The sequence below is a fragment of the Antechinus flavipes genome, chromosome 6, assembly GCF_016432865.1.
Source record: "Antechinus flavipes isolate AdamAnt ecotype Samford, QLD, Australia chromosome 6, AdamAnt_v2, whole genome shotgun sequence".
NCBI lineage: Eukaryota > Metazoa > Chordata > Mammalia > Dasyuromorphia > Dasyuridae > Antechinus > Antechinus flavipes.
Genome location: NC_067403.1, coordinates 133,061,362 through 133,074,653, shown reverse-complemented (window position 1 = coordinate 133,074,653; position 13,292 = coordinate 133,061,362). Strand labels below are relative to the sequence as shown.

Here is a 13,292-nt window from a genome sequence, read left to right as displayed (position 1 = left end):
AAAAGGGGAGGAAATTGGAACATAAGATTTTGCAAGGGTCAATGTTGAAAAGTTATCCTGTCATATGTTTTGAAAATAAAAAGCTTCAATTAAAAAAAAAAAAACCTATAAATAATCTAATGGCATAAGCAGGCTTCAGCGTGTTACCAGTGATGACTTGCATTCAGTAAATGGATTAAAGGATAACACTGAGGATATGTATGGTCAGAAATGGAAGTGCCTAGTCATGATAGACATCATGGTGGTACACTGGTGCTCTTCAGATAAAAGGAAAACAAAACAAACAAGACACTAAACAGACTACTAAAGCAGATACACTGATACTCGAGATAAAAGGCGGGGAAACCAACAAAAACCAAGAGGAAAGTCTCTAGTATTCTGGGTAGATGTTCTGTGGAATATTTATGGTAAAATGTGGACAAGAATTGCATAGGAAAAGAAAAGCAATTATGGTCTATATACCAATAGAGTTGTGGTTCATTTTAAGTTTCAAAATAAAAGTGTCCAGTTGGTAAAAGTGCTAGATTACATATTGGTCATGACCTATGATTTCATCCATATAGAAATTTTTAACAGCTCTTTCCACGAATATAGAATAAAAACTCATCTTTTACTTTGAAAATTATTGGGGTGGAAAACTGGAGTAAAAAACTCAGGATCTACTTTTGATTCTAACTTCTGGCATAGGTAGTTTTACCTTGGACACGTGTCTGAACTTTCTCACCTATAATTAAGGCTATTAGATTCGATGACCCCTTTTAGCTCTAAATCTATCATCATATGAGTTGCTTAAGTTTAGAGAAAAGCTTGGTTCCAAGAGCTCTTGCAGTTTTGTCCTTTGCTTCTGCCTCTGCTTTCTTCAGCCTTCAATCCAGCTCCAAGTTGAATTTGCCTTGCCTCCGAGAGAGGGCTTCTGGTTCTCAATCTCCCAAAGTGCTCTGTGTCTGCACCAGAGAAAGGGATGGAAAGTTGTGAAGTGAAAGAAAGGGAAGTGAACCAAGTGTTCCATTCTTGGCAAAATCCAGCAAAAGGAACTATGAAGGAAAGGATGTCACTGTATGTAGGGGAAAGTAGTTCAGGGAACATGAGAGGTCTGTCATCATTAAAAAGTCTCTGTCATCTCAGAAATCATTGCCTTTCATTGGTGAAGATTATACTTCCAAGTACTGCAGAAATAAGAACATTGGATACTTAAAAGAATACAGAAGAGCATGTCTGAAAGATTCAGTCCATTTCAGTGTTGGCAAATGCCATAGGGGGGTAATGATTATTAAAAGAATATTTGACAGAAGAATAATTTAGAGGAAACCAAAAGAGGCAGTTTACAGTTTCAAAAGTTCTTCTTTACTATATTTAAATATAAATATCCACTTTATTTTTCATCTATCCTGACTGTAGCAGTTCTAAATATCAGATTTTTATTTAACTTTACCTTTTCAAAAGAGCACTTATGGTTTATTAGAAACTAATTTTAAATAAATGGCAGTTAACTGGATTGAACACTAACTATAGTTTTGTCCTCCAAACAATTAGAATTAATTTCCTGTGTAAACAACAACACTGGATGCAGCCATGGTTGTGTCATGACATCAGATGGTCCAATGTGTTTCTGTCCTGAAGGGTCAGTGCTTGGGGAAGATGGAAAAACATGCAGTGGTAAGTATGTTTAGCTTGGTTAGATTTAAAACACTGTTTCTTTTATCCCCAAACCATAACTAAATCACATTGGGATGAAGAGTTGTTAAATTGTAGATCCTTTTTTTTGGAGGCAGTTAGGGTTAATTGGCTTGCCCAGGTCACCCAGCTAATAATGAATGGTAGATCTTAGTAATTTAATTTGTCCTATGTGAAATTCCTTCTTGATTTTCACCTTGTCTTCTCTACGTGCTTCCCACATTTTTAGTTTAGTCTCCATAGAGACTAATGTTGGTGAAAAACTGGACATGATTCAAAAACAGAAAGGAAGAGCCTTAATTTTGATTAACCTACATTTAGAGTTTCCATCTTCTTTCATTGACAAAAGGAAACAGAGAAAGATAAGTTGCAAAATCCATGAAAGTAAAAGAAATCATCGGGAAAGGAAAAGTTACAATATCATAGATTTTAAGCTAGAAATAATCACCAAGTGCAAATCCCTCATTTTATAAATGAGCAAAGTGAGGCACAGATGTGTTAAATGATTGCTGAAGTTATCTTAGCTAGAAAGAATTTGAAGTAGAATGACACAGTGGATAGAGTGTTAGATCAGGAGTTAAGAAGACCAGAGTTCAAATCCAGCCTCAGATACTCAGTAGCAAGTCACTTGACCTCTGTTCCCATTTTTTCATCTGTAAAATGGGCATAGTAATAACATATATTTCCCAGCAGAAAATGAGATAATATTTGTAATGAGATTTGCAAACCTTAGAGTGTTCTATAAGTGTAAACTAGTATACTGACCCCAGGTCCAATATTCCTGACCCCAAGTCCAATATTCCACACTGTTTCTCTGAAAACAATAAAAATTAAAGCTAGCTGATGCCAGTGAATCTGTTTTCCAATGGACTTAGAGAAGCAGAAAAGAATGAACCATTTGGAGATTGACACTTCAATTGTATCTGCCAAAAGTATTTCAAGAAAGTCAAATCAGTTAGTTTTGCTTAAGTCCTTTTCAGATGTTAGGAACTGTGTGAAGCAATCCTTGTGCTCAAGGAGGTCATAATCTAATGGAAGAGAAAACATACCAGTACCTATGTATAAGCGAGGCACATAGTACAGGATCAAATTGAGGATAATTGCATAGGGATGGTACCACTATTAATGGGGATTAGTAAAAAAAACCTTGAAAAAAGATGAGATTTTTCATTGAGACTTGAATTGAACTTATGTGGTGCTCTTTCCTATTGCTAATGAATCAGCTTGATTACGAGGTGTATTGATTGAACATGATAAAAATAATTCAACTAATTAAATTTTAAATTCCTACATTAGATTGTAAGCTCCTTCAGGGCCGGGACTATCTTTTGCCTTTTTTTGCATCCCCATCTGTTTGTTAGCCCAGTGCCTGGCTTAAGTAGGTGCTTAATAAATGTTTATTGATTGTTTGAATCTGGCAGGGTCCAGTTTAATGGGCATAGTTCAGGTGATAAACTTTTTTTTTTTTTTAAAGGATAAGGTCATCAAATTATATCTCTAGCATTTTATGAATGAATGACTTAATTTTTTGAATTCCATAGAATTATGAATGAAATTCCTCTTTTTAAAGGTTGTTCATCAGTAGATAATGGTGGATGTAGCCAGATCTGCATCCCTCTAAGCCCAGTGTCTTGGGAATGTGGTTGCTTTCCTGGATATGAGCTGCAATTGAATCAAAAGAGCTGCAAAGCTAAAGGTTAGTATCATTGGTTCTGGAAAGTGAACTTGTATGGAGGAATGAAGGTGTTATTAATTTCAGTTTCCTGACATATTTCCCAACATTTACCTTTTCTGTCCTTAGCACATGCTTGGCACATAGTAGCATTTAATAAATATTAATTAGTTGGCTGATTGATTGTACAGTCCAGACTCTCATCACCTCTTTCACCTATACTTTTGCAGCAATTTTCTAATTGGCTTCCTTGACTCTAGTCTCTCCCTACCCCAATCCATTTTCCATACAATTGCCAAATTATTATTTCTGGAGCTTGTCAGACTCTATTATTTTTTAATCAAAAAAATAATAGTTGTCCATTGCCTTTAGCATAAACTATAAGCTCTTTTATTTGGCATATAAAGTTCTTCGTTTAGTCCCCTCCCCTAGCTTTCTATGCTAATTATAGTTTGCTTTTCCAATGTATCCATGCTCCAGGCAAATTCGTCTACTTCCTATTCCCTGCAAGAGGTCATTCTAACTTTGGCCTCTGCATAGGCTATCCCTTTTGCTTGGGGGTCATGGTTCTTCTTCCTAATTTCTGATTTATTCCTCGCTCCCTGAAATTTCAGCTTTTGAAACTTCAAAAAGGATTATTCCTCTGGTTTTTAGTCCTTGCACAAACACAACTCTTCCCTTCCTCAAACCTCGATTCAGTTTGTAATGTGGTTCTATTTGTCTGAATCCCCTTAACAGGTTCTATTTGAGGGCATCAATTTTTTTCATTTTTGTTTGTGCCTAACATACAAAACATGCTATGCCTAACACAGGATCTCACATGTATTGTGCTTATTTTTCTTTTTTGAGACTGAGTATTTTCTGGATGGAAGTACAGTAGTCATTTACAGACCTGATCCTACCCTTGCTGGGCATGGAAGTTTTTACCTAATCTGTTTTTTTTTCTTCTTGGTCTGAGTTAGTTCATCTCTTTTAAGGCAGGTTGGTGACCATCTGCTCTTAAAATCTCACCATATTCATGCCAGACTTAGAGCAGATACTGGATGGGAGTTGGATTAAATGAATTAAATTCTTGAACGTAGATGGCAGCTTTTTGATGAGCTAAACCTGGAGTTAGGTTAGTCACTGTAAGAAGCGGGGCAAGTCACTTAATCACTTCCTGCCTCAGTTTCTTCTTCAGTAAAATGAGGGTAATAATAGCACATACTTCTCAAGAGTTCTCAAGATTAAATTAAAATATTTTGTGAGATTTACAATGCTCTATAAATGCTAGCTATCATTGTTAAGAAGGTGATATGATACTCATTTGATGATGATGATACAGTCTCCTAGCCTCAACCTCTCCAGAATCAGAGACTTCAGATAGATGCCACTTGTAAGTACGCACTTAAAAAATAAATGCTTTTTTGAGAAAAAAATTCAAACATCATTTAAAAAATGTACACTGTTTTTGTTTTTGCCTTTTATTTGATAGAGCTCTAATACAAGTTGATAATTGGTAATAGATTTTTTCTTAAAGGTCTTTCCAAAATCACGTATAAGAGGCAGTGATTTAATATGATCTGATGTGTTCTATAGAAGCAACTATTCTTGAAATGTCAGGCCTGTCAATATCTATGTTAAAGCAGACTCTATAGAATGGGCATATTGTGAATATTTTCTCCTTGTTGGAGTATAAAGCCCTATAGTACTTAGTACTGTTTTGTGTACTATTTAATAACAATTTATTGATTTATTCATTTTGCTTTAAACACCTTAGGGAAAACTCTAATCTTAAGACTGACAATTCCTCTTCTGTCTGTATTGAAATGCTTCACTTCATTGATATTTATTTGCCTAAAATAAGGAAAGAAACAAGGATTAAGTGCCTCCTTCATGCCAGACACTGTCCCAAATGCCTTACAAATGTTCTCTTATTTGTTGATTGATGATGATGATGATAATGATGATGATGATAGCTAGCATTTGACATAGCACTCCTATGTCAAGCATATTTGCGATTATTATTTTGCATTATCCTCACAACAACCCTGGGAGGTAGTTGCTGTCATTATTTCCACTTTAGAGACAGGGAGGGTAGCTAAGTGGTGCAATGGACTAATCTTTCAGAGTTCACATCTGGCCTCAGGCAGATACTAGCTGTGTTATCCTGGTAAGGTTACTTAACCCTATTTTCTACAGTTTCCTCCTCTATGAAATGAGCTGAGGAAAGAAATGACAAACACTCCAGTATTTCTCCAAATGAACCCAAATGGGACATGAAAGGTCAGGCACAACTGAAATGACTGAACAACAAGGAAATGGGGGATATATTTAATAAGTGTCTGAGGCCAGATTTGGACATACATCTTCCTGGTTCTATGCCCAGTGCTCTGTTTAATGTGTTATCTAGCTTCCTCTATGGCAACTTTGCTTTCAATATTTATTTTATTAATAATATTATTTAGGCCAATGTGATGATTTTTCAGGGTGTTCCTTTTTCATCCCTAATAGGAGTCTAGTTGACCAGCATTCCAGTCAATGCAGCAGAATCTGAGGAATAGGAAAATAATTAAGTAGCTTTTTGTGATTAAATATTCCAGAAATGTCTAGGTCAAAGGAATTTATATTCATGTATTCTAATCTATACAAATGTAGGTAAGAAAGTCATATCATATGATAGAAAAAGCTCTGGATTTAAGCACTAACTTTGCTCCATATTACCTGGATGACCTTAGACAAGTTAACTACTCTGTGTTTCAGTTTCTTTATTTAACAAAAAAGTGGGGAATAGAGATTGGATTAGAAGAGATGACCTACCTATTTTCTATTCCCCATGATCCTAAATGAGACTATGGCATGCTTACTAATAATACTGGGCAACATGGTTGTGTTGATGATGTGTGGAGAAGTGACAGACACAATTTGGAAATGAATTAAGATTGTGTTTCATTAGTCCTACTCCATTTTCTTTTGGGATGAGGGACTGTCTTATTCTTCCCTTTTAGGGCCACTTCCTACTTTCAATTATTTTTTTTTATCAATTTCCAGTCAATTATCTATCACAGGGATACTATAGTTGGAAGCTTGGATATCCTTTATCAAGAAAATTAAGGAGAAGATTCCTATTCAGGCAGGAGTTTGACTGACTGATTAGAAACTCCTTCCAACTCTGAAATTCAGTCATCCCACCACACATTTCCACTCATTCACCTTGAAGAGTGATTAAGTGTATTCTTTCCCTTCAGAAGTAGGTGCATCTTACAGATAGCTAGGGAATCCAGAAGTTGGTGTACTGAATATAGATTGAAGGCTTCAGGTGCTTACTAGCTATTGAATCTGGGAAAGTCCTTTTACCTCTGCCTTAGTTTCCTCATTTGTAAAACGAGGATAGTAGCACCATGATATTAATATTAATGACCATATTATTAACCAATATTAATACTATTATTATATACTATTAAATTAATAATATACAATAATAGTGCTATTTCATAGGATTGCTGTAAAGATCAAATGAGATAATATTTGTAGAGTATTCTGTCAATATTAAAGTAATATATAAGTACTAGACAATTGGTTCAGTGGATATAGTGCTGGATCTGGAATCAAAAAGACTCATTTTGAATTCAAATCAGACCTCAGTATTGTGTGATCTTAGGCAAGTCACTTAATCCTGTTTGCCTTAGTTTTCTCATCTGCAAAATAATCTGGAGGAGAATGTGGCAAACCACTCCAGCATCTTTGGCAAGAAAACTCCAAATTGGGTCAAGAAGAATCAGATGTTATTTAACAATAACAAATAAATCATAGTTATTAAAAGGAAATAGTGTGTGATCCTTGGCAAGCTTCTTACCTTCTGTCTCAGTTTCTTTATCTGCAAAATAGTGATAATAATGGCATCTACCTCCTAGAGTTGTCATGAGGATCAAATGAAATTTTAACATTTGTAAAGTACTTTGCAAATTTTAAAGCTCTTTAAAAATCCCAGCTTTAAAAGAAGATACTGGGAGAAGGTTTGATTGATCCAAAGGATGAATCTCTTAAGTGTGGAATTTTAGTCAGTGGGAGAAATAAAAAGTAACTATGAAACATGATGCTATCTAGCAAATGAAATCATGAATGAAATTTGGTTAACAGGACCTCAGCCCTTTTTACTTTTTGCCAACATGCGTGATATTCGGCGAATCAATTTTGATGGGACAAAGTATGAAAGCCTACTCAGCCGGCAGATGGGAGAGGTCTTAGCATTAGATCATGATCCGGTTGAAAATAAGGTAAGGCTTTAAAAATGGGAGGATTTGGAAGTGAAGTGAGGACAGTTTTTCAAGGCCTTGGCTCTTCTGATCCTAAACCTAATAGGTCACCTTGGTAGTACATTGAAATAACGGGGAAGGAGAAGAGACTGAAAAATTGGGAAATGTCTGATTGGGCCAGAACGGGCAGTTATATCTTAGATATTTTAATATATTCAATTGCAATTTGAGGGCTTGTTCCTTCTAAAAAGAAGCAATATGAAATAGTTGATAAGATTACCCTTAGAGTCAAAACTACAGTACTCAAGTCCTCTCTTAGATATACTGGTGGGTAGCCCTGGCCAAATTACCTTACTTTTTAGTGCCTCCAAGAAACTCTCTAAGATGATGTGTTAGAGCAGGTGCTAATATAATAGGCAAAAACTCACCCAGAGTTTCCCACACTAAATCACAAGTATACCCTCCTCCCCTATCAAATCCTCTTTTTATTATTATTATTTTTATAGCTTTTTATTTAGAAGTTATATGCATGGGTAATTTTACAGCATTGACAATTGCCAAACCTTTTGTTCCAATTTTTCCCCTCCTTCTCCCCACTCCCTCCCCCAGGTATCAGTTTGACCAATACATGTTAAATATATTAAAGTATAAATTAAATACAAAATAAGTATACATGTCCAAACAGTTATTTTGCTGTGCAAAAAGAATCGGACTCTGAAGTAGTGTACAATTAGCCTGTGAAGGAAATCAAAAATAGAGGGATTGGGAATTCTATGTAATGCAAACCCTCTTTTTAAAAATTAAAAATCAGATCTTGTAATGGGCAACATCTCAAGAGATCTTGAAATTAATTTCTCTTTGGGAAATGAGGACTGGAGGTTAATATGAGAATACCTTATACATAATAAATATTCAATTAAAATTAGACCATAGATATAGAGGGCAGGTTTTGTAAGCCCTAAAATAAGACTGAGATATCATCTATCATTATTATGACTGATTTAATGATAATGGGTAAAGTTAGGGAAATAGGGGGGTGATCATGGGAAGAAGGCTTAAGTAAAAGGAACCAATAAATGAATTGGTTATTAACGGTATAGGGAGGGAAAGTATTTACTTGCCACTTTTCTGTAAACCTAACCATTGTGGTTCATTGTATGTGAACTATCTAAGTTTGGCTTACAGTAATTTTGAATTTTGAAGCATGAATACTTAGTGTAACTCATGGGGATCTGTTCTTAATTGCAGGTTTAATTCATTGAATATTTGCCTATATATTTCTTGATATATTGCATATGGAAAATTTGTGGCAGGGCAATGTGGCACAATGAAAAAAAAAGACCTGGGTTCAAGTCCTTCCTCTAACTCTTACTGTTCATATGATCTTGGGCAAGTCTTTTAAACTCCTTTTCCCTAAACCTCAGTTTCTTCATTTGTAAAGTGAGATGATGACTACTGAAATCCTTTCCAACTCTAAGGCTCTGATTCTCTGAAAAACCCCTTATAAATTCTGAGTGTATATATCAAAGTATACTCAGTTATAAGAAAAGAGAGTAATACATTGTATTGTTTGGCACCCAGAATTTTTAAAAGCTACAAAACCCCAGGGATGGGTTATTTGATATTGTGATCTTCGGATGTTGGTAATCTCAGCATTGAAGGTACAGCCTATACAAAACCACTAGTTTCAAAATATCAAAGAATGGAAATATTTTCTGGTATAATAATATTGTCTTGCATTTAAAAAATTCATAAGGGACAATTGAGAGTCTCTATTTCATTAGCTTTTCCTTTTAATATATCTGCATGATAGTTACTAATTTGCAATAAGTTTTTATGCATTTATCATGTATTTTTATTTGTGTACAAATTTACATATGTCCCTTGAGGACAGGATCCAAATTTTATCTCTCACCCTTTATATCACTCAGTGAATACTACAGTGCCTTAGATATAGAGGGAACTTAATAAATATTCTTTGAATGAAATAGAATTTATAAGAAGGAATCAATTTCTATAATGTAATTGGTATTCATTCTGATCTTTCTAATTATCATTAGAAGACAACATTGTTGCTGTATTCTTATGAACAATTCTTATGATTCCAAGCAGTCTGTTAGTGGATGAGAGAGTGAGGCAAATTTGTCCTGGTTCAATTTATTTGGGATTAGGAGCCATATATAACAAATATTATAATTTGGAGTTTTTTAATAAAGCATTACCAGCTATCTTTCTCTTCCTTTTTTTATTTTCATAAATAATTTTATGCTCAGACTTAACCATTTAAATAAGTCCAGGACCAAATTGTTATTATACTCAGAGAATGTGTCTAGAGAGTGTGTTAGCGTATTTTATGGACTGCATTATCCTTGATCATCTCCTTCACTTCAAGGGAAGGAAGCCAATACATTTATCATACTTTCCAGGCATAAGATCCTATTATAATTGACTCTTTGTTATATTTTCTTGCATATAGCTAGTATTTTCACTACTAAGTAATTAAGGAGATGCCAAATGACTTTTAAAGTTCATAATCTTTTCAGAATTTCACTTCAATTTTAAGGTATTAAATATTGGACTTTCAGTATTACCTTTGAGAAAGGCAGTGTCTTATAATTTGCTGGGTGACCAGAAGGACAGTGAAGTAATCAAATATTCTGTATTTTCCACGGGGGAAAAATGGTGAGATCAGCTTTTGTTTAATAACTCAGCAGTTTTTGCAGAGTTATCACTAGGATATGTGTGAGTCTGAGTGTGGTGTGTGTGTGTGTGTGTGTGTGTGTGTGTGTGTGTATGTGTGCACCTAGGACAAGTTCCACAAGACATATTTGGAGCAAAGGAAGGGTAGAAGAAGAAACCTGAGGTGCTAATCATGAGGTTGGGAGGAATTTGATCAATTTATGATCTGTTAGCTTTTTGTTTTAATGAATTATTCCTGTTTGCTAGGTGTTATGCTCTATTGTTTCTGGCTGTTTAAAGATTGAAAATGAAGTGCTGATCAGGCTCTCCAAATCTAATACCTGGATCAAAGACCTAGTGCAGTCTATTTATGGCTCTGATTTATAATTTTCATCAGTTTTCATCAGTTTGTTGCAATTAAGATAGAACATGTTTTATCCTCAGGGAATCTTGTAGAAGACATGATAGATTGACTTGGGAGAAATTGGTAGAATTAGGGCATTAGAGATCTTCTTATCCAGTTCCTATTTTATGGATGAAGAAAATGAGGTACAGAAAATGGGGCTCTGATATAGATTTAAAACAAGATCTCTGGGAGAAAAAAATAATCATGATACACTTTTGAGTTTAATTAATATGTTCTATTATTAATATGTTCTCAGTCACTTAAATCTAGGTAATTAACACAATTAAGTCTTGATTTTCAGCCTTTATACTTTATGCTTCAATCCATATTTATTTCTACAACCTGTACATTCTAAGCAATTAGTGAGATATGAGATGGAAGACTTTGAACATATAGATGCTCTCATTAAAAATATAACAAGCAGCTCTCTTTAACCAGGACTCATGCTGGCTCTAGCACAACTCTGAGTACAGAGGAGTTAAGTGATTTATCCAAGGTCACCCCAATGGACTAGTGGCAGAGCTGGAACTAGTAACTTATTTTTTGGACTCTCACTCCAGTATTTGAGAGTTGGGGCCTGGGCTTCCCTCTCATCTTCCACTAATTGCCTGGAATGTGCAGGTTGTAGAAATAATATGGATGAAAGTATAAAAGCTGGATTCTTAATTACATGAAATTAAAAAAAAATCAGAGAATTTTGTTGTTTTTTTTTTTCTTTTATAGATTTACTTTGCACACACAACACTGAAGTGGATAGAGAGAGCCAATATGGATGGCTCAGAGCGTGAAATACTCATTCAGGAAGCAGTAGACACACCAGAAAGTCTTGCTGTGGATTGGATTGATCGTAAATTCTATTGGACAGACCGAGGGTATGCATTTTTTCTCATTTCATAAGTAGGAAACAAAGACTAGGAAATGAAGTGATAGGCTGAAATTGTCATTTTTCTTCTTTATCTTGCATGGAAGGGCATAATAAGTTATTCTGGCTTCTGATTGTGGAGAAAAGAAGAAACAGATAGAGATAGGAGAGTGATTCTAGGGGAACAGAGAGCAGCAATGTAATCTATTGATAATTCTGTTGTAATGGAGGTAAATCCAAAGTTTTCTTAGAATTTATCAAATCAACAGATTATTGAGACTTATAGTAAATACTGTGTTATACACTATGAGGCACAAAAGAAGTATAACTAAGGCTCATGTCCTCAAAGAGTTTATAATTGGTTGGGGAGACAAAACACAAACAGAAAAATGGTTGAATTTAGCACAATGGGTGACACATAGTGAATTCTTAATATATTTTTGTTAACTAGAATGACAATGCAAGATGCTATAAGTTATCATAAGATCTGATCACAAGATTCATCATCATATGATGAATAGTAGAATCAGTAAGTTCTATAAGAGTTGTGAGGGCAAGAGATCACCTTAAGTAGAGTAGGTAGGGAAGACTTTGTTCATAGAAGAAGTGAGATTTGAAATTAGATTATACTTCTAGACTATGCTATTAAAAAGATGGTTCATGAATTATAGGAAAGGGAACAGTGATCACAAAAAACTAGATTGGCTTTATCAAGAATCATTTATGCCAAATTAAAATCTGAGAAATATTATAGAAAGAATTTACCTATATTTTGCAAAGCATTTATTAAACTCATAATATTCTTGTGAAAAGAAGAAGAGAGATGAGCTAGGTGACAATTCAGTTAGGTGAATTTAAAACTGATTGTGAATATACCCAAAGAAGTACAACCAATTAATGGTTCAATGTCACTTTGGAAGGAGGTCTAAAGGGGAGAGTCCTGGGGATCTGTACCTATCTCTGTACTTAATGTTTTTATCATTGACATGATCATATGACATGAATGACATATTTATCAAATTTAAAGGTAACAAATATCTGAGAAAATAATTTTGTCATCATATAAGATAACAGAGTCAGGATCCAAAAATATTTTGACACACTATAATGTTTGGATAAATTAATAATAAGATGAATTTGAAGAGAAAAAAGTAAAATATTACACATGGGTTCAAAAACCAATTTTCCAAATATAAAATGAATGAGGTTTGGTTGGTGTTTCATATGAAAAAAGATTTCAGCAGCCTACAATCCAGGATGAGCCAATGTTGTAATATAGCAGCCTCAACAAATTGATGTAGTATTAAGCTGCAAGAAGAGAAACAGAAAGTTAATAGTTTTGCTTCTTCATGCACAGATCAGATCACATATGAATCATATTTTATCAGTGTTCACCTGGAGGCACAATATTTAAGAAAGAACATTGATAAAATAGAGACTGTTCAGAGAAGAGCATTCAGTGGGGTAAAAAAATTGAGATCATGCCTTTTAAAAATAATTTAAAGGAAATCAACATGACTTGAAGTTGTAGATTGCGAGGTGAGGATGATGGATGACACCTTGTCTTCAAGCATCTGAAGAACTGTCAAATGGAAAAGGGATTAGACTTATTCTGCTTGGTCTCACAGGACAGAAGTAAGGGCAACAAGTGCAGGTAACTAGGGGCAAATTTAGACTTGATGTCTGAGAAAATTCCTGAATAGTGAGAATTATTCCAGGATGGAATTGAATGTCTCACAGTGGAGAGGAGAAGGGGATAAAGTA

General features: G+C 34.6%; 1 protein-coding gene across 5 annotated transcripts in view; it reads left to right on the top strand.

The window, feature by feature from the left end:
- The window catches only part of EGF (epidermal growth factor), a 177,268-nt gene that overhangs the window by 60,065 nt on the left and 103,911 nt on the right, over window positions 1-13,292 (top strand). For all 5 annotated transcript variants that reach the window (XR_007948135.1, XM_051965114.1, XM_051965115.1 and 2 more), the window contains exons 8-11: window positions 1,534-1,656; window positions 3,245-3,370; window positions 7,466-7,602; window positions 11,390-11,538. Coding sequence is in view for 4 of the 5 variants with exons in the window: in XM_051965114.1 (XP_051821074.1) it covers window positions 1,534-1,656; window positions 3,245-3,370; window positions 7,466-7,602; window positions 11,390-11,538 (535 nt within the window). In the remaining variant the exon portion in view is untranslated. The remainder of the gene's footprint in view (window positions 1-1,533; window positions 1,657-3,244; window positions 3,371-7,465; window positions 7,603-11,389; window positions 11,539-13,292) is intronic.